Source organism: Spea bombifrons, chromosome 12 (assembly GCF_027358695.1).
Source record: "Spea bombifrons isolate aSpeBom1 chromosome 12, aSpeBom1.2.pri, whole genome shotgun sequence".
Taxonomy (NCBI): domain Eukaryota; kingdom Metazoa; phylum Chordata; class Amphibia; order Anura; family Pelobatidae; genus Spea; species Spea bombifrons.
The window spans coordinates 808,188-833,290 of NC_071098.1; the positions used below are offsets into that span (position 1 = coordinate 808,188).

The 25,103-nt window shown below is 45.9% G+C and overlaps 2 protein-coding genes across 4 annotated transcripts in view; one reads left to right on the forward strand and one right to left on the reverse strand.

Annotated features, from left to right (window-relative positions):
* Positions 1-4,708, forward strand: part of ST3GAL4 (ST3 beta-galactoside alpha-2,3-sialyltransferase 4) — a 29,618-nt gene extending 24,910 nt beyond the window's left edge. For all 3 annotated transcript variants that reach the window (XM_053452282.1, XM_053452284.1, XM_053452283.1), the window contains exons 7-11: positions 192-287; positions 1,261-1,450; positions 2,185-2,328; positions 3,330-3,473; positions 3,983-4,708. In XM_053452282.1, coding sequence (XP_053308257.1) covers positions 192-287; positions 1,261-1,450; positions 2,185-2,328; positions 3,330-3,473; positions 3,983-4,069 — 661 coding nt within the window. In that variant the 3' untranslated portion in view covers positions 4,070-4,708. The remainder of the gene's footprint in view (positions 1-191; positions 288-1,260; positions 1,451-2,184; positions 2,329-3,329; positions 3,474-3,982) is intronic.
* A 9,587-nt stretch (positions 4,709-14,295) lies between these two features.
* KIRREL3 (kirre like nephrin family adhesion molecule 3) overlaps positions 14,296-25,103 on the reverse strand; it is a 103,158-nt gene continuing 92,350 nt past the window's right edge. Inside the window, exons 14-17 of the mRNA XM_053452384.1 lie at positions 22,934-23,041; positions 21,170-21,279; positions 17,097-17,183; positions 14,296-15,221 (exon numbers count right to left, since the gene is read on the reverse strand). Of these exons, the coding sequence (XP_053308359.1) occupies positions 14,778-15,221; positions 17,097-17,183; positions 21,170-21,279; positions 22,934-23,041 (749 nt within the window). The 3' untranslated portion in view covers positions 14,296-14,777. The remainder of the gene's footprint in view (positions 15,222-17,096; positions 17,184-21,169; positions 21,280-22,933; positions 23,042-25,103) is intronic.

Consider the following 25,103-nt stretch of genomic DNA (forward strand, 5'->3'; position numbering starts at 1 on the left):
TTTGCATGTGATGTATTGATGGTCTCCTCGCGCCCTCTTGTGGTCGCTTCGGGGAACTGCCTGCTGTTTAAAGCAGACCTGTGATAAACTAAACCCAGAACCTGCCTGCAGATCGGCCCCCATCCGGCCCCCGTCTAGTCGCCCGTTTCTCCTGCTGTAACCCTAACCTTTTTTTTTTTTTAACCCTTCAGGTTACGGTGTCGGAGGTGCGTTGTGGTTGGGAACGGGCATCGTCTCAGAAACAGTTCTCTGGGTGAAACCATCAATAAATACGACGTGGTGATCAGGTGAGTAAATCCGCGGCCTTCCTGCCCTTTCCCAGGGCAAAGAACCATTTGATCCCTCGTACCTCAATGAGGCGTATTCTGCACTTTATCCCATTGTATGCATTTACAGCAGAAGATAAACCAATGGGCGCCGTTATTCCGCCCCGTAATGCCAGGAACCGGTTGAGACCATTGTCAGATTCCGGTTTAGCCTCCTATTGAGTTCAGATTATCTCTTTGTTTCCAAAATCATTGGCCCCAAAGGATCCATACATAGAGTTAACAATTAACAGACAGCCATTCAAGTTCATTAACCCCTTGGATCCCAAGTAATAAAAGCACCTAACTCACAAGTAAACCTTTATTCTCGGTAACCAGACTCAAGCTACCTTAACTCCTCTCTGCCCATAAACCGCCGTTTCCGCCTGGTGACTTTGTACCTAATTATCCAAATATTCCACCAAATACGCGGCGGCAGGAGACCCGCGCCGTACGGGGTAAATGTGTCAGTTATTACACAGAGCCGCGGCGGAAATAAATGATATCCTGCGAATCCGTTCTTATCAAAAGCTGCCACCGCTCCTCTCACCCCCGTGATCCGTAAAAGAACCTGCGCTAGGGGGCGACTCGGGGAGCGACGGCATAAACCTGTCTTTATAAAACTTGCCACGTTGAGCCTGTAATCACCCCACCCCCCTGGGCACTCGGCCCCCGGGGCCAGCAGGCGCTTCATGTTACATTGTAACCGGGGAGTCCATTTCTAACGGCCGTCAGGGTCGTTACCATTTATCTCCTGCCACCTCCTCCTGGGGAGCGGAGACCTGCTTTATTGGCCTGTTATGAAACCTGGGACGGTTCTGACTCTGGCTTGGAATTGGCGCTGACGCCCGCTCTGTGAATTCCTCGCTCTAAATGACCGCACTGCTGTGTGATTATTCCGATGGATGTCGTGCGTTTGGGTTCTCGCGTCTGATGGCGCTTTCTGTCTCCGCAGGCTGAACAACGCGCCCGTTCATAAATACGAGAAGGATGTCGGGAATAAAACCACCATGAGGTTCTTCTACCCGGAGTCTGCCGATTTTGACCCCCATCTAGACAATAACCCGCAGTCTCTGATGGTGCTCGTGCCGTTCAAGCCTCTGGACATCCAATGGATGAAAATAATCCTGAATAACGAGAAGAGGGTATGTTGGGGCCATCTGGGGTACATTTATGGCCTATTTTTTTTGGTGGGTGTGGCTAAGCTTTGGCCCCACCCACTTCCAGGCGAGAGCGAACACTTGCCGCAGTCGAGGGCTCTGAATGCTTCTTCTCAGACGTTTGCATCGGAGCTAAAAATAACTCGTCTCGGCTGGAATAATGGATTTAACCGAATCCAGCGTGATCAGCGTCAGGAGCCGGCGGGTGATCGAGCCGACGGGAAGGAAGAAATGCGAATGAATTTCCTGCGCATGGGTTCTGCGCGAGGAAAAAATTGTAATATTCCAGAAAAAAAGGAAAAAAAGCTTTTCTGTTGAATTGCCGCTCGCCGGGCGGTAATCTCTCCGAATGAAATCATGAAGAAATCACTTAATTCCAGAAATAGCGTGGGGCGTAAAACAAAAATGATACGTTTTACTGTTTGTTCCATTTTAATGCTTTTACTGAGCAGCGACTCCGCCGACCGAAACGGGTTTAATTCTCATCAGTTTGGGTAATGCTCGGTATTCAGGGCTTTTCGGTGCGTGTTCTCTGATAGGATATAATTGGGGGTCTTTAAAGCGACACCGGCCATTAGAGTCTGCCTGACGGCTTGCTTGCACTCCCTGCTTGAACACAGGTTGGGAGCAATGAGAGCAATAGCTTGAATTCCTTTATTATCTTCTCTGATCCCTAAAAAATAACTCTGCGCATGAACCCGCTCGTTCTCTTCTTTCAGGTGCGGAAAGGTTTTTGGAAAATGCCGCCGATTATTTGGGACGTAAATCCGCAAAATACCCGAATCCTAAATCCTTATTACATGGAGGTGACGGCGACGAACATTCTGGGCTGCAACAGAAACCAAACCAAGAAAACGAAAGCGGTAACGAAGCCTCGCACGGTCCACCCTGGCCCCTGCTATAGACCCGCCGTGCAGCTTCACGGGGTCCGGCCCCTGCTATAGACCCGCCGTGCAGCCTCATGGGGTCCGCCCCGGCCCCTGCTTTATAGACCCACTGTGCAGCCTCATGGGGTCCGCCCCGGCCCCTGCTATAGACCCGCCGTGCAGCCTCACGGGGTCCGCCCCGGCCCCTGCTATAGACCCGCCGTGCAGCCTCACGGGGTCCGCCCCGGCCCCTGCTATAGACCCACTGTGCAGCCTCATGGGGTCCGCCCCGGCCCCTGCTATAGACCCGCCGTAAAGCCTCGCGGCGTCCGCCCCGGCCCCTGCTATAGACCCGCCGTGCAGCCTCACGGGGTCCGCCCCGGCCCCTGCTATAGACCCGCCGTAAAGCCTCGCGGCGTCCGCCCCGGCCCCTGCTATAGACCCGCCGTGAAGCCTCGCGCGGTCCGCCGCGGCCCCTGCTTTATAGACCCGCCGTGCAGCCTCACGGGGTCCACCCCGGCCCCTGCTATAGACCTGCGGTGAAGCCTCGCGCGGTCCGCCCCGGCCCCTGCTATAGACCCGCCGTGAAGCCTTTATTCGGGGGGGTGGGGGGTTAATCGCATTTCTTTAACGAACTCGCACTTTATCAATTAGCTTTAATGGAATGATTACCCCAAGTGCTGGAGGGGCCCTGACTTTACGGGAACGAGAAAGTTCTTTTTAAATGATTATTGAAATTAATTAAAACTCGTACATTCTGAATGCGCGCGGGGACGTCACCAGCAGCTCGTCTGATAGTCCCACCATGCGCATAGTTTAGTGAATCCCCTCCTTCCGTAGAATCGCAGATCTGAGAGCTGCCGGGGAAAGTGCTTTCTGGTGTCAGAATCCAGGGATTTTGGTTAAGGACCCCGATGAGTTGTTAAGCGGGGGAGGTGGGGTGTATGGGAAGACCCCGATCGTGGTGATACGGCGCTGACGCTTCCATCGCTTTCCAGAAACCCACCACGGGAATGTTAGCGATCACCTTCGCTCTTCACTTCTGCGACCTGGTGCACATCGCAGGCTTCGGGTACCCGGCTTCCAGCAACAAGAAGCAGCCGATCCACTACTACGAGAAAGTGACCCTCAAATCAATGGCTGTAAGTCTGCCGGTCCGTCTGCCTGCGCATGCGTGTGTCTGTCTGCCGGTCCGTCCGCCTGGAATATCCGGAGGTGGTCCGCTGTTATTCGTTTGTTTCTTTGGGGGTCCCTCCAGAGATTGATATAAATTCACAAATTAGACAAAGTTCTTACAAACCCGAATGCACGAATCAGGCGGGATTTCCCACCAAAACCGCAGTGGGATTTGCTTCTCTCTGTAATTTATGGCATTCAAACCGGGACTGCCCCCCCCAAAAAAAAATTATGATAAAAGTATATTTTATGCCAACCTTTAAAATATATTTGATATTTCTAATGAAACATTAAGTCTCATTTACCTAAAACATAAAATTTAGTCTTTACAGCATTATAAGCAGACGACCCGATGGGGGCCGACCTGCCGGGGGGTTCTGTGTTTTTATGGGTCCGTCAGCGTGTTTTTAAGGTACTTTTGATATCTTTTGCCCCCGGAGTGTTTTTATATCGGGGTTTCTTCTTGTTTTACTAGGTTTCGGGACATAATATCACCCTGGAAGCCATGGCAATAAAGAACCTTCTTCATCACAGAATCATCCAGAACCTGACCTACTTCTGAGAGATCCGGCTTCTTCCCTGTGCGACCCTCCGGGGCAGACGCAGCGCCGGACCCCTCGTTATCTGGGACGGGTGGGAGAGAAAACTGCGAAGCGACAGAGACATTTGGTGATGCGTTGGAGGGGCCGGCTCCCGCGGAGAAGCGTATCGCGCACGGGGTTAAACCCCAAATCAAGGGGAGAGGAACGTCGGACGTCGGACGGACCACTAGATGCCTTTTTCTGGACGTCACTTTTTTAAACTTTGTTTTATAGATTGCATTTTTTTAAAGAGTCAGAAAATCTAATATTTATTGTAAAGCCTCGGAGCGGAGTTGGGGATTTGATTAGTAAAATTCTAACCTCTGGGTTTCGGCGATGGAACGCAGCGATCCGCGTTGCTCTCGCGCCCTGGGTGGGGGGTTTCTGCCGACGGTGGGAATGTTTCCCTGAGTATCAGAGGGGCCGGACCCCTCTTGCCGATGCCATATCCTTGTGAGGAACGATTTAGCGGGTAGAGCCTGATTATCGGAGATAGGCAGACCCTTATATAGAGAAAAATGATGGGATTTGATCATTTTGCTGCTTCCTTTTGTTTGTTATTGGTGTTAATTTGTAATTGGAGTTGAAAGCGACACAAACATCCTGTATTTGAAGACAAATAGTCCGAGTGATTTTATGTTCTCGCTGCGTTCCGTGATCCGCGGTGCCTTCTGCTCCGGAGACTCCTCCGCCGGCTCCTGGGCTCCGCTGAGGCCGGCACTCGCTGCGAGGGGGGCAATAACCGGTGGCTGTTCCCAGGTACGTTTACCCCCTCTGTGACGGGGTGGGCGCAGTCGTCCGCCCGGGGGGTCTAGTGAGAACTGTGCCTCTGGTCACTCCTTTTTAGGGCTGTCATTAGGGGGTAAACCCGGAGCAGAGAAAAGCAGACCGGGGGTTTATAAAACACAGGCAGAGGTTTAAATGGATGGATTCTGGGGGAGGGGGGTTCACGTGGAAGGCACTTTCTGAATATTTCTGATGAGGACCCCTGGTCTGATGAGGATGAGAAGAGGACCCCTGGTCTGACCCTGCTGCCCACCGGACATCAATAAAGAATCCCGATGCGCTCTATTTCCGACGAGTAAAATGATTGCGTGAAGTTCGCTCGTTTCTCTTCATCGCACGGAAACGTTCCAACCGACAAACGGTGCAGACGGCAGGCGCCGAGACCCGGCTCTTCTAAAAACATTTTAAGGTTATTTTGTTCATTTTGAGTGCGTCGGCGTTCAGATCAATCAGTAACAGCAGAACATGCGCCGCTTATATTTATAGAAACACTTTCAGTTTTTGATGCACGTAGTGAATCAGAGAAATCCATGTTATTTGAGGTTTATGGGGGTTATTTGAGGTTTATGGGGGTTATCAGGGGCCGGGAAGCAGAGACCCCAAAGGTAACAAATCGCATCATTCCGAATAAGCTGCCGAATGATACTTTGTAACACATTTTTTGATGCGAATAATTATAGGCTTCTAGCTGGTCCTCAAGGGCCACAAATCCAAAGTTATCCCCGGGCCCCAACTCTCCTCTCTATAACAGCTCCATAGGGGCCCAGTGGATCATTGTTGGCGCCTTTTTTTGGAGATCTTAGCAGTGCCCCCCTCGGAGTAATGAGGAGCCGTGAGAGCCACGTCGGTGACGCCTGTCATTTCACCGTTAATAGCAGGGGGATAGAGCCACGGAGCCGACACAATCTCTGGACATTTAATGGTCTGACGAGAGACTTTTCCCGAAGCTTTTAACTCGTAACATTATTAACACACGCATTACCGGGACCGTAAGGGCCTTAAACTCCACGCCTGCCATTATCCGCGAACAAATCAACCACAATAAATACTTTTTATTTTTCCTGCCCTCGTTTATCATCGCAAAGAGAAAAAACCCTTTCAGGTCTCTATGTGTGAGAGATAAAAGCTTTTATCCCGGTTTTATCCCGGTTGTTTCTGCCGCTGACGGTGTTTCCCGGACGCCGTCAGCACCAAGCGGCGCGGATAACGTTGCGATGGGATGATGAAGGATCGCGTCTCTCCGCTTCTCCTCTGCGCTGATCGCTCCCCCGGGGTTTACATCTCGCGTGTTATTAGACGCTGAGAAAGGTGGATTGAGGTTCGACCAAAATAACAAGGTCCTCTGTGATGTTCCATCTCTTCTAAATGACTCTTCCCTGACGGCCAACAAAAGCCACGGCGCTTATCACACCTTTTATACAGAAACGCCACGTTAGGAAAAATGACCTTTTTTGAGGGCATTAAGGAGGAAAAAAACTATACAAATAAACCTATATATAAATATAACGTACGCCATGACAGCAAAACCCGCACCCCGGCCAAAGCAGCTCCATGAATCCGTTCCGTGGAACTCATAGGCTGCAGCGATTGGGGGCAGCCGGTGGATTATTTTGGCTGAAGGGCAAGCGATCGTAGCGGTCCATTAGTCTCCTGGGTTGGTGCGGTTGGTTAATTTATAGAAAGAAGCGCCTTTATTAAACAGAAAGTGGCATTGTCAGGGGTGGATTACGCCGTGCATGCTGTGGGGTGGCCGGGATCCTGCGCCGCCAGGAGGACCAAATCTGCCCTTTCTGCAGACATCCGGCGTACGGCGGTGCTGCCACCCAGTGGCCGATATGTGCACGGCAGATTTCACATTTAGAGCTGTGAGACACTCGGGGGAAAGATCGTATTTATTTGTTTTATCTCCATATGGTTTTGGGGTTTACTGGGGTGACTTCCTTATGCTTTATTGGGTGAATCAAAACTCTGGTACGAATAATACTCTGGTGTGTCTGTGGCCCCCTGGGGTCCAGGGCCAACATGGTGTACAAGGCGACTATTACTGTTCCATCATCACTCAGGATCCCCAGGACACGTGTGTAAGTGATATGATGTCCCCGTGATGTACAGATGAGGATACGAAGTGACACGGCTGCTCGGACGTCAGGGAGACTTCTTGCAACATGCGCTGCCAAGTGCTCCATCTTCCTGACGCGTTAATTTGACACAATATGTCTTAGAACTAAACAGCAACGTCCGCCGACACCGCTGAGGGAATGCTTTTAAGTTTATGTGGAAGCTTTGCCCGCGCTGGGGCCGCTCGGACCCGACAATCCGGAAGGAGTTAGAAGAAACGCGTTTTATACTCTTTGTTGTCGGATTCAAAAGACAAACTGAAGCAAAGGAATATTTCTTTAATTTCCAAAAAGGAAAAAGTAAAGAGAATTTCTGGGTAAATGCTGTCTTTCCAGCCTAAAGCCAATGACGGGGGTGACAGGGTATTCGTATGACAGGGTATCCGTATGACAGGGTACTCCGTATGCCGGCCGGGGTTATTTCTTTGGAATGGGGCATTTCCTTACGTGTTATTAAACGCACCAACGCAAGGAGCGCGTCCGGAAACAACGTTTCTCTCCCGAGATTCTGCTATTGGCAGCAAAATACATTTGGAATCCGATTTCTCTGCAGAAAGAAATGTTTCCAAAAATGTTTAAAAACTAAAGTTAAAGCCCGACCCAAAGAGACCGTTACGATTTCCCGTGAATGGCTGATGTATAAACGTCTCGAGACGTTCAGTTCTTCAGAAGTTCCGTTGAGGCTGTGAGTTTTGCGAGGATTATTATAAGGTCACGGAGGGTCACTTTCAAGGTTTTTGTCACTCGGTTTCTTTAATTATCTGATCTTTTGCGTGACTCTTTTTCTTCGCACAGAGCTGGAAGCCATCCTCGCCGGCCGGGCGCCCGTATAATCCCTGACGCTCTAATCTTCTCCCTCGAGTAATTAAAATGAACCCAGGGTGTGACATCCCGACAAACGGAGGCGACAGAACTCTGCCGGCGAGCGGCTTAATTCCTGCAAAATTCCTACGAAATGTGGAAATCCCCCCCTTGACCCGACCTCTCGCAGATTATCACAATTACCATATTTTAGCTTTTTTAACAAATGTGTAAAATTTGACTTTAACTGTTTCGGTTTCTACGGCTGAGTTTTTTTTTTAACATAACCTGATCTAGAAAGCTGCCGTTAATGGCAGGATCTGGGGTTATCTTTCGAGTTGGTTTCTGATTAATTTTGGTATTTTCGATAATTCTGTATCCTAGTGGATCGTTAGCTCGTCGCCACGGGAGATAATGTCCGCCATAAGCCGTGTAAAGCGATGATGCGCGGATACTTTGGGCCTCTCGGCTGATGATCTCCTTGTCACAACACAAAGAAAATGTCTTCTTGTCTCTTAAAGTGTGATACATGAGGATACCGAACGGCAAATCAATGCGCCTGCCTCATTTTAATAAATGTGGGGAACGCGCGTCATCTCGGCTCTCGCAGAATCGCTGGCGGCTTTCAGATCGTTATCAAGAGCTTTTAGGAAAAATAACGAAGTTTAAAGCAAAAAGAATGAAACCGGATCTGATTGCGCGGCCGCCGCGCCTGTTATACCCGCCATCGCCTGATGGTGGCGCCAGAAGCCCGTTCTTCAGGCAGAGATTTCCCGTGGAATCCATTAAACTCAGAGGCGTTTGTTTTATTTGAAAGGAAACGTCTTAATCGCTCCAGGTTTTACTTACGCATATCTTACTGCAGGACGGAATAAACCCCCTCCCCGGGAAGTGAATCATTCCACCTTAAATAATCGTAGAGAGGTCTATGACACAAAGCATCGGGAGTGATGACGTCATCGAAGGCAGGGAAACCACTCAGCACGGCAACAACGTCTGTGGGGCACTCTATAGCGGAGAAATACATTTAGGAAGTGAACTAATAATAAATAAGGTTATTAAGGGAAGAAAAATTACAGTAAAATCAGTTTTGTTCGGGAAGAAAAAAAAAGAAAAGAAAAAAAACCCCATAAAACATCCCTCCCTTTATTTAGTCCTGGAAAATGACCAATCGCCCCAAATTGCCTCCGTGCAACTTAAAGTGTCCTTGCTGTGTGGGCAGAGAGGCATGGGGGAGGCGAGTGATCCTGTGTCTGCAGACACGCGTGCATTGTGTGGAAACAATCTGGCTGAGTGCAGTGAGAGTCACAGTCCGCAGCATCGGAAAGGGCCAGATGATAAAAGCCCCGGTCTCTATGATAATTCAGTGCGAGGGAGAGGGTAGCAATAAATTGCTCGTTATACACAAAGAGCGCGGGATAATGTCGGCATAATGCAGGTTTCCACCTGCACAATGCCGATTCCACAGACCGGTCCAGAAGGGCCGGATCGGCGCAACCGCTGGGTTATAAATGTACGCACCGGACCCTCTTCGCCTAATCGGCTCATCTTAGTCCACCGGTTCCAGTTTTGTCAGACCCCTTGAATCTTCAGACTGTAAATGATGGCGAAATATAAATAAAAGATATAATAATAAATGACACATTGTTACAAGACTCGCCGGGGCCGTTAATGGGCTTTAGGAGATTTCATTTAGGTGGCAACAAGGTTATTTGCTTGTAATTTAAAAGCAGCGATAATACCCGTCATGCATCTGCTGGTTTTCTGTGGGTTGCGCTCGGTGTTCATGAAGTTTGCTTTATTCGCAGCAATTATGGATTCTTCCGCATAACTATTACGCGGCTGCATGAGGGTTAATAGCATCTAAAAAATATTAATCAAAAAGAAACGCTCGCAAAGCCGGTGTAACGCAGCGTAACCGCGTGGGGCGTAAACTGCAAGTAACAGCAAAATATTCCTAAAGTAGAATTTTCAGAGGAATGAAATGTCGTCAGGAGGAGCGAGTCCCAAAAAATGGGGGAAAAAGCTGTGAAACGTGTGCTTGACGCTCGTATTAATTTACAGCCCCCAGGTTGGGGAGAGCCCCTCGAGATTGCTCCGTATTACCCCCCCCTGCGGTGTCTTGGGCTGATATTTGTACATCTGGAGAGTTCACAGCGGAGCGATCAATAAAAGCTGCTCTTGAAATTTTCCAACACTTATCCTCCCCGACTGACTCTCCGATATCTCGCGGCGTGAAATGAATTCTCCTCCAAGTGGAACAAAATATTGCGCGCTTCAAACTTCTGGAAAACAGACACACGCACCATGCACACACGCACCATCCACACACGCACCATCATACACACACCATGCACACGCATACACACACCATGCACACGCATGCATACACCATGCACACATGCACCATGCACACGCATACACACACCATGCACACGCATACACACACCATGCACACACATGCATACACCATGCACACATGCATACACCATGCACACCCATACATACATGTGCACCTGGACACACCCCTAACCACGCACACAGCCGTGCACGCGCGCACACTGCCTCTGCATGCGGCGGTCGGTGCAGGGCCGCAGTTTGTAACGTGCAGCGGTCGTTATAGTGTTTCGGCTTCACTTTTATCACTTTGCACCGGGATCGCTCTGCGTGAAGCCGGCCCGATGTGTGGCAGCCGCCGTGCCGAGGATTCACAGATGTGTGCGTGTTATATTCCCGCGGGCGGACATCGTGTCGTGTTGGTGGCGGGTTGTTGTGAGACGCGTTCCCTCCGATGACAGATACACTTTCCTCCGTGTCACTTCTCTGCCGTTTAACCTCCAGGTCCTCGTATTATTCGCCTTCGGAGCGCTGAGGCAGACGCTGACCCGGCATTTAAATATCAAGCGCCAAGTCGGATCAGATCTGATAGCTTGAAATGTAACAGAACAAGTGTGGCCCCTGGGGGCCGTCACCTGCACGGGCTGCAAAATCTCACGTCTTTACATTATAGACGCTGTAAACGAGAGCCGTGCTGAGAGGAATAACGATGGAAACTCAGGACCCTTTTCTTCATTTCATTTTCATTTTTAAGTTTATTTAAAGTTAAAGTTATTAATGTTTTATTCCATCCAGAAATTGCATTATTTAGTTGTGTGGCCCCTCACAAGTGACTGCGGCGGGAACCCAAGGACAGGGACTGGCAGGGGAAGGTGTCTGGGTTGCTCCTAGGCTGGGCGATCATGTGACCAATTAAGCCAATAGGAAGACCCCTGAGCTGGAATTTTCCAGAAGAGTGTGAGGAAGAAGGACAGGCTGCAGCATCTCTCTGCAACAGCATCCCTCTGATCCATGATCCAGTGGGGATCCAGTGGGGATCCAGTGTGTATATCCAGTGTGTGCTGCCTGCTGCACCCTGACACAGAGCTGGGGGAGCAGGATCCAGACACAGAAAATGGCTGACAGACCCTGGAGCTCCCCTCAGGCCTACGCAGCCGAAAACCTCTGAGCGGTAAGGAGCATCCTCTCCCCGTCCCGCCGACGGCCATCCTGTCTGTCACTGACATTATTAAAGATTTACACGGCCTTCTCTGTGGATCGCAGTCTCCATTGCTTTAATGTTGTGGATTACCTCAAAGGGCCCTATCTAGTACTCATCAGCCATTAGGGTGACGGCTGAGGGTGCTGGGCCGGGGTAGAATGGGTTTGGTATGTCTGCTCAGACCCTGTATTACCTGCATTACTTTATCTGCCATTTATTCTTTTGTTATGACATTAGGTGCGTTATAAACTTTGTTAAACTGAGAACACACGATGGAGGCCTGTAGAAAGCCTGGATATTGCGAAACATTGCTTTAATCTGAGTAGGCAATGGTCAATATAGACCAAGGTTTGTTGGCCCTGAGAGGGGCAATAGAAGACCCCGATATATTTATAAAAGAAACCAGGTGGATGAACAATAGGATCTCCAGGTGGACTTCACAACCTGAGAAACGCCAACCAAGGGGTTTCAAAGAAAGTCACACAATGCAGAAAAAATCCAGCAGAAACCAGGACTGTCTGCCATATCAGCAAAGTCTGAACTCTCAACATATTATTACATTAACGGAATCCGTAAGATGGAAATAATATGTAGAGAGATTGATTGAATTATATATATTTAAACAGTCTCCTTTCGGTGCTGTTTGCCTTACATGAGTGTTTATATCACCGTCTGAAATAAAAGGACTATAGGGTTCCTAAGGTGTATATGTAGAACTGGATATTTTTACACAATATTTTATGTCTTTTATATACATAAGACCTTAGATACCCCAACACTTTAATACACCCTCATGCTGTGTTACTGTTATTACTGTGTCACAGTCATTTATTATGTTCCTGTCCGTGGCCTGGACGCCCAACACTCCTATCACGGAGGCTCAGGTTCCTCTTGTAAGTGAGGATGAGGGCCATGGGGTTGTCACCCCCCCTTGTGAAGCAGAAGACCGTCCTATGACATCATCTCTTTTTCAGTTTCTTTCTAATTTATCATTTTTAATGCCTAATCTTGGGACAGAGTGTACCGTTACCCCGGATACAGGAGAAATCAAGTGCTTTTTAGAACTTTAGAAACAGATACTGAACATTTAGAATCTCTGCTAACGAGAAGCCAATGCGCTGGTTGGAAATTCCGTAATATTATTTATTAATCCAATTGATACAGAAATGGCAGATCATGGGGTTATTTCAGCCTCAGTGATCCGTAGCAGATAAATGAATTAATAATGCTTTATTGTAGGTTTTGGTAAGATGAACGCTGTCAATATTCTTCCACAGATCAGCTCCGCACGATACGCCGGGTATTAAATATCATCTCATGTTATTATAAAGCCTACTAAATCTCCATTTCTAATGTGTAGCTTGTAGCCTTAGACCCAGTTAAGGTATAGATCTGCCGAGCTGTCTTACAGTTCTGAATTTCGGAGAAACAGAACCCACCAGCAGATCCGCCCCAGTCGCCCCCCGTATTGTCGCCGATATCTCCTGCTGTAAAGACTCAAACCTTAATCTTAGATTCAGGAGCCGTATGTCTATCCCATGCATGTTTAATACCCCTCACTGTATAATCTTTTCCATTTCTGTGGGAGGCTGTTCCACTTATCTACCACCCTCTCAGTAAAGTAAAACTTTCATAAACTCTGTAGGTACTTAACCCATCAGACATTAGGTCTTGTTCAGCCGATGATATACAGATATACTGAGCCGGGTGTAAGCGCGTTGAATGATAGGAGAATCCACATTGATGAGTTTTCCCAACATATTTTTTGCTGTAAAGAGTTACTTATGTAGAAAGGCTGGAAGTGTCTAAGAGATCCACAAACACCCAGCATTTTCCTGACTGCTGCAATATTTCTGTGCACCAAAGAAAGTTTACTGAAATGTATTTTAAAACAAAAAACAAGGAATCAGACGCAGACAGAACAGGTTTTGCATTTAATCCGTCATTTGTGCTATTTAAGGGATTGTCAGAGGGGCAAGAGGGAGAGAGGGCCCTCCCATGTCACCATATTGCCCCCTCGGCTTATTAGGCCACACTAGGCATCCATACTCTCGGCTTCTTTGGACGTGAACAGTTCTGGTGGCGGCGGGCAGGTTATGACTACAGTGGCCAGTTCTTTCCCAGCAGCCGGGACCACGTCTCCAGAGCATTTATTTCCTGCGATCATTAATCAGGTGGTCTTCATGCACAAGAGGCAGGCCTATAGCATGGTTATTACCTATTACCGGGGTGCAAACAGGGTTTTTTACCCTTTGAATAATGAAAGTCCCAAACGCCTGCTTGGGCTTCCGCTCATCACACTAACGTCACCTTAGCGCACTCTCTGAATTTTAACATGAAGACTTAGAAACATTTAAAAGGCGGAGGACGAACCCAACGAGTAATAAAATAATTCTACATAAATATAAATGTATTTAAATAAGTCTCATTTATGTCTGAGAACAGCTGAGAATCCAAACAACATGGACGTGGCATGAAAAAGGTCATCTGGTGGCTCAGTTAGGCAACAAGATGGGACGGATGAGATACACAGGGAGCTGACATTTGCCTCATACCCCCCAAAAGACCCTGTTACAGACACGGCCAATCCTGAATCTATTGGTCTGTTTCTCCTAGATGCTTTGAGAGGGGCAGTAAATGAAATATTGACTCCTGAAGTAAGGGCACGTAGGTTTGAAACACTATTGCAAACACAAACGTTTCTGCCTCTTTCCAGTCCTGTTTCTGAGGGGTTTCTGACTGCCCAGTTTCTAAAACAAAACATGTTAAGCACCTTCTACGGGTTTCTCATTATTATTCTGGAAATCATCCCCTATACGTTTCTCCAGCACTCAACGGACACCTTCCTAACTGTCCAGAAAGTACCGGTACCAGCTGTGTGAAACGATGAAATGTGTAGAGTTTTCTCTCACGTGCCCCTTTTTGGGCTTGTTTTTCATCTCCTGGAGAAGACCCCTATGCTTGCTTGTTTTTTTTTTTGGTAGGATTTATGGAAATACAGAACCACAGTTGATCACAAAACTCATTTTCCGATCTAGAACAGGCTCTTTCCAGAGTTCTCGGTGACGCGTCTTGGTACCAACGTTGTGCTTGCTAATGGCTAAATTCCTAGTTGAGACAATAAAGTCTGGGCCACAGCTCCGGCCACAAATGGGGCTTTTTTTAAATTACGTATGTTTAGGGATAGTTTATAAAAATTATTTTTGTTCCCACCCACCAAGGAGACCATGGCTTGTCGAACTCCATTGAACAAAGTGCTTTTTACAATAGGAGGATCCTCTCCTTCTCATATAAATATAAAACTAAATAAATATGTCAACCAGAGAGGATCGTTCCCTTCAGTTGGGTTCAAAGCTGTCTGCGGTGCTCGCTCTGGAACCTTTACTGAATGTCACCTGCTCCCCTGCCCACCCATACATTTCAGAAAAGCCCCCGTGTAGGGCAGTTTCACACGTGTGTCTGCATTCTCCTCTGTAGAGGCCTGCTTGGGTCAGAGTTCTGAGACGAGGACTGGGAGTAGTGGGAAGAGGAGGCCGAAGCTTTACTGGATTTGTCAAACTGGACGTAGCCATCTTGTTTTCCGCTGCTGCTGACGCTGCTGTCGCACTGCGTGTCCAGGAAGGAGCTGCTGTCGCTCATGGACCCTCTCTGGAACTCGCGTTCGCAAAGCTCGATGGAGCTGCTTCCCATCCCCAGGACGAAGCGCTGGCCGTAATCGTACAGTCGGTTCTGGCCGCTCAGCGTGCTGTAAATGTTGGTGAACGACATGCCGGTAGGAACCCGCTGCTTGTTGGCCGGTCGGAGATCTGGCTGGCAGTTGGAAAGAGAAATTGTCGGCGTCGACTGAAGGTCCTTGAACGTGTTCACGCTGTAGTAGCCATTGGTTGGATCCTTAAGACAAAACAATAAGGTTTGAAATGAATAACTAGGTAATAAAATATAAATAATTACAATAATATATTACCTCCGCTAATAGAAACGTCTAGAAGCTGTGCTATAAACAAATATAATTGGAAAAAAGGTTTAAAGCCAAAACTATTAGCCATTTAAAAATATATGGAAACTTTGAAAAACAGGAAGTCAGATATCAATATAAACGACTTCCTGTATGTTGACACAGCGTACGTGGGATCAAATGCTGCATGGGGTGGAAGTAAAAAAACATGGCCGCCCCCCATTGAACAACCAAAAAAGGCCAAAACAATCTTAAATATATATAGCTGAATTATTTTTAAGGCTTCATGCAGCGTCGTATTAGATACACAACGAAACACTGTCCTACAGGTATGCTTTTTTTAATAATATTTTTTTTCCTTTTTTAGTAGCTTTTACATAAAATGTATAATATGAATCCTGCTTATAAAAATAAAATAACAAACAATACAGTAGGCTCTATGAGAATGTGTAGGCCTGACTCCCGAGAGAGCAAGTCTCTTGGCGTTGCTATGGAAACCACTTTGATTAAATATGACTGTAAATCATTTTTTGGAGGAGAGGAGATTAATTATCCTTTAAACAAATTCCTTCATCTGTATGTAAATAAATCTGACTTAAAAGGCTAATAAGTGTTTGAAATTGTTTCTGCGCGAGGAAGGGAACGGGGTTAGAATATGATACCCCACAGTAATCGCACTCCGTGGACGGGGGTCTGTAATAAAGGGACTTCACGGTGAAGCTGTAATAATAATAATTAGAATAATAATAATAATTGGGCTCTCTATGTATCATTTTAAACAGGCGCTGAAATTACTGCACAAAAGAACAAACAACAACCGAAACTTTTTTTTTTTGGCTTGGGTGAGAATTTGATCTTAGATTGAATTAAAGCATTTAAGCCATTTCAATTAATTTTGGGGTTAATGGTTGCATTGTCAGTTACCCTGATACCGAAAACAGATAAAGAAAATAGCAAATTAAAATAACAGGCATTTCCTGATTTTTCCAATACTGTACGTTCATAGTGATTATCAATTATAATTATTAATATCAATTAATAATATCCTATAGCTATACATTAGTCCCCTCGAAAATGAATATATTTTATGGTACGTCATGATCCGAATCATTAGAATTCCGTCATCGTATCAGGATTTTGCTCACGACCTAAAGGTCCCCGCGATATCCCTGCGTCTTTAACATGCCATTTTTTTTTGTCTATTCTCGCGACTCCCCGTCCAGGGGACTCCTAGTCTGATTTATCAACGTCTTGTCTTAATTTTCTAGTAAAGCTCGGGGCCACGTGATCTAAGCAGCAATACAGAACCGCTGGACTGGATCTGGTGCGGATGTTATTAAGTGGAGGCCAGCTGGGGGCCACTACTGTTAAAACGCACTCTGTCTTTATGTCAGCCGGTTTGCAGAGAGTCAGGGAAAAGTGTTCTGGTCAAGGCTGGCAACGTGTATTATCTAACAGGCAGGTAAATTGCTTTTATAAAACACGCGGGCCGCGGCGCTCAGGCACTAAAAGATTGTTCCTTTTCTGACATTAATTGTCTTTCTGAGGCTTTAGTCTGATGTGTACGGCTGGTGTGATCCTGAACATGCACCGATAACTGCCTTTTGTTTCTGTGGGGCAATTACATGGCCCCTGCTCTATAATAAGAACAAAGCCAATGCAAGGCTCTTTTAAAGTGTTTTACATCTTAATAATATTCCGGGACCAACTATATCCTTTGTGTTTTGGACTTTAATGCTTAAAGGAGATCTATTGTGCGCTTTTTGGATTCTTTGCTCCCCATCGGTTGATCACCCCCAGTATTTGCTCACCTTTAAGTTTTGGAACTCCTTCTCCTCCTCTTTCAGGACCTCCAGCTGTTTGAGTACCGAGTCTTGCTGGAATTCTCCCCTGTCAATCTACAAGAAAGAACGGACATTAATCAGCTCAAGGGATCAGGGGTTTTAAACCTTTAGTCGCCTTCGGAGGCTCATGTTGTAGCTACCGTGGTAGGTACACAGATACCACGTGGGCATTACATGGCCAACCTGTGATTCCGCCACTCAACTTGGTAACTTGACAATTCAGGGTCTCGTCTGAACTCGGCAGAAACCGAGCAGCAATGCCAACAGTGTGAACTCAGGGAAAGATTAGGAAATGAAGATAATCACTACCCCCCTATGATGTTAATAACATCTGCTGTTAACTAAGCTACTTATAACCAGTTTTTGACTGAACAGGTTAGTCTTTGTTTACATTTTTTTTCTCTTTTCCACGGAATCGGTTTATGCCACAAAAATGATTTTTGAACCCATTACAAAAATAAAACACAGGATGGAAAATGTTGCTTATAATTGCTATTGATCGGGTAGCGCTACTTTCTTTGCTTTCACCCAGGGGACTGGAATCTGGTTTATAAGAAATCCAGGAGGGGTGATTGCTGGCTTTAAGCGGCCTGTCCAGAGAACATGAAATATGCATATGAATCGGCCGCAATGCCCCCTCGTAATCAGATAGAAAGTAACAGTGGCCCTGCGATGATAAACCTAATGCACTTGTTTTAACCTGTTTAGTGCTGCGTGTGCTTATGTTTAATATGTTCAGCAATGCTTTGCACATCTCCCTGGCAATGAACATGTTAAACATGCGCTGTGCCTGGCCCTGGGTTTCATTTTTTGGTTTGTCCTCTGCCTGCGAGAGGTTAAGAGGATGATAACGGAGCTCGTTGCCTGGAAACCAATGGCAGGTAATTTTATATCGGAGCCGTGCCGCAGCCGTGCATGTTTCAAAAAGGAGGGCAATTTACACCCCGCACAAAAATTCAGGATGTTTTGTCTTGAGTGTAAAATTGTGTTTTTTGCTGCTCTTTAATCAGAGAGCCGGATACAGACTGAAAATATTGCAGGGGGAATTTCTGCTCATCGGCCACCGGGGGCGTTGTAATGTCGCTGAGTAGGAATTGGGGGCAATCAGTGGCCTGCGCCGTGTCTCAGACGCTTCACGTAACTTACCCAAAAACACACTTTTGTTCCCTTGGATGCACGTGTTTTATGTATGGATCAAAATGTGCCAACAGGTGGATCCAAAGGAAACCCCAGGAAACTGGGCGGTCAAAGAAGGAAGTAAGACAGGTGACAGGGTCCCTTTAATCTTGGTATATGTTCTGATGTGCCCACTGGTGGGCTGCTTGCTTGCCCTTGTCTTAGATATTGAGGAATCGTGGGGGCCTACCCAACGCCCGGTTTTCTGCAGACAAGTCCGCCGCCGATCCATCTTCCACATTCAGGCGCTGTTGATTTGCGTGTTCAGATCGCGGTCGCACGCAGCACATTACATGCTGCGGCTCAAACTTATTTAAAATGCTGGCCATCAAGTGCTGGCAGTGACACAGTCACGGCAAATGGTTATGACAGATTGGAAACGTGATTAAAACTATAGATCATATACTTCTCCAGCTTTACTGGAAGAGGCAAAGTCATCTCATGTGCTGGGATCATGGGCCGGGGCAGTTGCCGGAGGTCGGACCTGGAGCAGGACTGGTGCCAGAACTCGGCCGGAGGATAAATCGTTCAGATACTCTTGGGCGAGGACATAAATTCAGGCGTTCCTGTAACTTTTTCTAAAGACAGAACATTAGTATCTAATTGAAAACGAGTGACCGGAGGACTTTGGCTTGTTCTGGCAGGCTTTCCATGCCGTTAATGGAACCTGGAGCCCAAACGTTGCTGCGTGTGCACTGAATAGTAAATGATCGGTATGTAGCGCCGGCAGCATCTCCATCACACTCACAGGACGGGAGGAAAATGAGTGTCAGCGTGCGTTCCCCTCTCTATGGGACATCACAACTATGCAAAAGCCAAGAGCGGTCAAAGGTTTATTTAACACTAGGTGACTTTGGGACAGGAGCCTGATACACATTTCTATGCCTCAAATGGAGTGCAAGCTCTTTGAACTTGGCTTTGACTCAGGATAGCCTTATGTCTGTCCCATGCACGTTCTCTATGGCGGGCTATAATATTAGGATAGTTAGGACTTAAAGAGTTGTTATGAGAGGCCACTCCAGAGTATTACGGTTACCAATGAAGGGTTCGGAGAATATTAGTGATCAGTGTAGATCATACTGTCATCATACTGGGCAACTCACAGCCTCCTGCCACTGTATTAATAGCCCAGAGAACTTAAAGGATCCAGTCAGTGTGAAAATGCTGCCCCAATCCGTGTTACTCCAACTTTGAGTGGAATTACAAGAAAAAATGACAAAAAGCATCTTATTGTGATCTCAAAATATTACCTATAAAATTGTTTAGGGGCCCCTCTCAAAGAATTCCCCTGATTGGTACCTAGGAATGGCTGTAGCAAAAAATATTTTAGAAAAAAAAATACTTTAAAAATGGGGGGGGGTCCTGTTTTGTTAAAGATCTCAGTAATTTCTACACCGTGATTTGCTGTTGGAAGGGCTGTGGGTGCAGTTTTTGCATTTTGATTTTATAATTTCTTCCCCGTAAACTTTACAGTGATACATTTTATTAGATGAAGGCGATTATCGGGGCTCCTGTGTGCTTTCACGAGATTTATATGTTTTAAGAACAAATAAATTTGCTCAGATAAAAGTCTGGATTTCCTTGCGAGCGGAATTTATGTGACAAGGACGATACTTAATAAGTCGTAAGAATATCGTTTCTCGTTGTGTCCCCGTTTACGGCGGTTTTAGTAACACTTACCCAGCCTTAAAAGCACATTAGTTTTGTTCCAGCAATCACTGAGATATAGGCTGTCGGTGATAAGGGACCGGGTGGTTACAGGGCTCCCCGTCCCAGCGTTTAATGGGAAGTCACATTGTAACTTATATGACAAATGCTTTCTGTATTATTTAATGGATCAATGGGAGATGATGATCCAGACTTTAATTTCCTGCATTTCAGCCCTAAAAAGGAAGTCGTTTATCAACAACGGAACTTTGGTGAAACGCCACGTTGTTTTAGTAACAAAAGTCATGTTTCTTCTAAATTGCTCATTTATATTGGTATTTTTTTTTTTACGTAAAGTGATCATTTTAGGTGGGTTTTTTTCATTGTTGAAGGCCAGCTGTTTTCCTAATAACGCACAGGTGTGTCCAGAACCACGCTGGGGCTTTCATCCAATGTATGATATGCATAGAGCAGTTTGATTTACAGTCATCCATTCCTGCAGGTGGCGCTAAATGTTGGATATCAAGACCTATGAGCTACACCAATAGGCAGCACGTCGCGGTGCATTAATAATATACTGAATATCTACATTAATATATTAAGTGGGCCCTTTATGACAATGTGGCCTAGGGCCCCCGCTCGCTCTTGATCTGTATTTTTTCAGCTGTATATTAACATTGCTCTGAAGCAATTTCTTTAGAGAAACGGAACACAAATACCTTATAATTTCCTTCACGATGCTGAAATGCGACCGAGTCATCCAACAATTTAAATACGTTTTTTTCATTGTTCATAAACTGTCTGTTTCCAAAGATAATCAGTGTTTTAAACTGTAATTGAATTCAACTATCTATTTTACACAGTATCACATTTTGGCTGAGATGTAAGAATGGCGCAAAGCACTGAAATCCCTTATCCCTGAGCTCTGTCTCCTTCACATAAACCAAAGATATAAATGCACAGAATTTTTTTTCACTTCTTTACATTTTTAGTTAGCATTAAGTGCTCAAAAAAACACTAGTAGGACGGCTTCAACGTGAATTGGCCGCACTGCTTTTGTGACTATACCATCCACCCACATATGCAAATACAATACACAGTGGCTAATTTGCATACAAGCTCATATGCTGATGTCATGAGCTGGCCCTGGTAGGAGGGCTCACATTGTCTCCCTCTGCTGCAGCAGCTCCATAAAAAGGTAAGACCTAGAATCTCACCATTAGCTGTTTGATTGAAGAATGGTCCTCATTCTCTCTCCCAGTAGATGGTTCTTTATGTACAATTTCCACCCGAATGTCGTTTTTTGCAGATACTACACCCTTTAAATCTGAAAACCAAACAAAAAAAATACAACTTGACATACAAACTTTTTTGTAATAAATTTGCATATGTTTATTGGCTCACACTGTGCCACACTTTTAGCTTTTACTTGAGAAGAAACTAGGTTTCTTTGTTACCGATAAATAATATCATACGCTCTTCCAGATTTTGAATGTTGATACTGGGTTTTTTGCCCCTCCAAACCTGCCCATTACATGGTGGCGCTGTTCGATGCTGTGTATCATGGAGTAAAATGTTGCAGGCAAAACAGTCAGGATTCATAACAGCGCCACCACATAACAGGAAGGCCATGGTGGGTACTGCATGCATTCCAGAATTCCGGTGACTAAATACCGTATTGGCTCGAATATAGGCCGCACTTTTTTCCCCCACTTTAAGACTTTAAAGTGGGGGTGCGGCCTATATTCGGGGCAGGCAGCGGGGTTAGGATACAGATCCCCCGCAATGGTGCAGGGGACCTGCATCCTACTCTCGGATGTCCTCAGACAGCCTCCCCTGCCAGCACTTTCCACGGGGGGGGTGCCGGCACGGGAGGTTGTCTAAGCGCATCGTCTGGACGGTCACCGGCTGCAGCGATGGGGGTAAACAGCCTCCGGGTTGTTTACCCGCATCGCCGCAGCCGGTGACCGTCCACACGATGCGTTTTACCTCTGCCCCCAAGACTTACCGGAGCAGACTCCTGGGTGTCTTGCGGGGCGCCGGCGGGGGACATCTACGCAATACGCGTATACAACTTCCGGTTGTATACGCGTATTGCGTAGATGCCCCCCGCCGGCCCCGCAAGACACCCGGGAGTCTGCTCCGGTAAGTCGGGGGGGGGAGGAGGAGGAGGACAGTGGTAGCATATCGGGGGGAGGAGGACAGTGGCAGCATATCTCGGGGGGGGGCAGTGGCAGCATATCTCGGGGGGGGCAGTGGCAGCATATCTCGGGGGGGGCAGTGGCAGCATATCTCGGGGGGAGGAGGACAGTGGCAGTATATCTCGGGGAGGGAGGAAACAGAGTGGCAGAATGTTTTTTTGTTTTTTTTGGTGCTTTTTAAAGAAAAAAACTTTTTCTTTAAAAAAGCACCAAACTTTTAGGGTGCGGCCTATATACGGGGGCGGCCTATATCCGAGCCAATACGGTAATACATAGTTTTTATTTAACATAAAACCCTAAAAAAATCTATTTATCTGCCTCAGTTATAATTCCGCTACTATTAAGGTTTCTTTTCCAATTGTTTAATCATGGCAGATGGAGTAGTGGGATTACTGGAAAAGCTATTTTGACATATTCAGTGCTTTATTCTTTTTGTTAATCCTTTCTGTCTCTGATACAAACTTTGATTCCTGTACATGTTACTTATAAAAATATATTAGGCTGACCCCAGAATATTTTCGATTGACACAGGGGTTCTCATTAGAGTGAAATTATTCCAATTTCCGCTATTTTGAAAATTGCCATTATTAGCAAATGGCGGTAGGTGTATTGGTGACAAAGAGAAGGATTTATTTTTTTGCGAAATTAATGAGCAATCACAACGTTGTTTACTTTTGTGGAAGTTGGTAGAGTCTGCCTGGGCATTACCTTTCATGCTAATTAAGTAAAATACAGGCTTGGGGTACATAAGCCCCTGGCTGGGGTCATTGTGACACTTACTTCTTTGGTTCCGAGCGCAGCAGAATGCAACAATGGTTGCCATGAGAACAAGGAATGCCACGCCAGCGCCCACCGCTACTCCAATAATCACAGTCACCGGGACCGACTCTGCAGGGCGACAGGGAACACAAAATCTCATATTGTACTCTAGAGGCATTAGCCACTCACATAAAAGCCCGACGGAGCCCAGCAAAGGGATTTCATGCACACCAATAACATTAAAGGAAATTATACCTTCACACTACAATTTTAGCATTTTGTGCCTCTGGAATATAAAGTGACCAAGGAGATGGCTGTATTTTAGGTTAAAATGCTTACATTTGTATATCATATATTTATATTATGCTGTAGCTTTTCAACATTTTGAAGTATTTTTAAGTGGCTGTCTGGGTTGTGAGGCTTTGACATATTTGTGGTCTGGCTATGTGACTCCTGCAAGACTCCACCATCAATTTGAGTTGGTTTATGAAGTCGCAGAATCTTGTGTTCCTAAAGGCCGCTATTTCCCAACATGGCAGCCTCTAGACACGGGTTCAGGGCTTTTACCCAGTAAATACCGTTGCATTGTTTTGTTAAAGTAGTTTTTTATAAAAAACTTGATACACAATAAGCGTTTTGTAGCAAAGGCTGAAAAAACTCAGTACATGCGCAGGTTGTGTTCTTGAGTAGCATAGTCTGTAGGACTATGGGGCAGTGTCTGTAATATACATTTAGTATGGACAGTTTCTCTCCTACAGAACGAGTTACCATGTCTACACTGTTTTAGGTAAAGCAGGGGGGAGAATTCTGGATACCCCAATATTTCACCAAACCTTCCCAGTTAAAGCAGCTGGAGAAAGAATGGAATCCACATACAAGTATCAAGATCCACTTCCTGCACAGCATATACTACATACATTATTTAATATCTTACCATGCTAAAGTGCTTTTGGTTGCAAAGAAGAGCAAAATAACAGTTTTTAGTTTGTCTAACAGAATAAACATTCTCAACCTTATTGAAAAGGCTCTACGGAATGCATATTGGGGGTGTTTTAGCTCTGTAGGTGTACAGTTTGCTCCAGCTGTAATCAGAATGCATGACATTAGATCTTTGCACCAACAGATCAAACAGTGTTGGCATGAGCAGGGCATGCACTCAGTAGCACAGTGCCCCAAAATGACCAAAAACTGCATTTGTTGCAATTTAATGGGTTCTATGCGGGGAGTCCATTAAACATCATCCGATGAGGCTTGTGTACGTCACATATTTACCGGACCTGATGATATCAAACAATTGTGACATTCTTACTGGAACCTTCTCCAGAAACAGACCTTTAAACAAAATATTGTATGTTATATATATAAAAAACTAATAGTCTTGTCTGTTATGATGGGTGGGGCTTAAGGTAAGGTCCAATCAAAGTGCACACCGCCCTTTGGTCCCTGTCCTGCTCTGTGTGTGAATTCCCACAAGTACAAGTGTCCTCTGTTACCCTCGCTGTCCCTCTTTTTACACCAGCAGGGCTAAATGCATCCTAGTGCACGGGAATTTGGCTGCCAAACAAGAATAAGGAGATGGAGAGACAGAAAGAGGAAGAAATAAATAGAGGGAGTGAGTGAAAGAGAGGGAGATAAAGAAGAAATAGATTGGGAGAAGGGAGGGAAGAAAGTTATAGAGAAGAGTGAAAGGGGGAGATAAAAAAATAGAAGTAAGTGAGTGTGACAGAAGAAAGAGGTAGTGGAAAGAAAAAGGAGGAGATGAAAGAAAGAAAGCGAGAGGGAAAGAAAAAAAAGGGATTAAGAAAAAAGAGGGCATATGTCATTTTAATGGCCAGCATATGCACTAGTATTTTAATAAAAATATAACATTAAATGTAAAATATGTTATGATAAATATATAAATATGGCTTGGGGAGGAGAAAATAATGTCTTTCTGCACCCCTGGGCTACCACTCTCTAGTTTATTCCATGCAGAATCCAGTACTAACCAAATTCACATCACCAGGAGTGTCTCAAAGGTCCTGAGAAGAGTCATCAAACCTTTAAGGCATTATGGCCCCTACTTGTGCAAAATTGTGAATTAATTTAACATCACAAAAGTCCTGAGCTCACCTGTACAGTGGAGAAGCATCTGTTGACTAGTGAAAGGTGTATATATATGTTGGCCCAATTTGGGGCGACAGAACTAAGG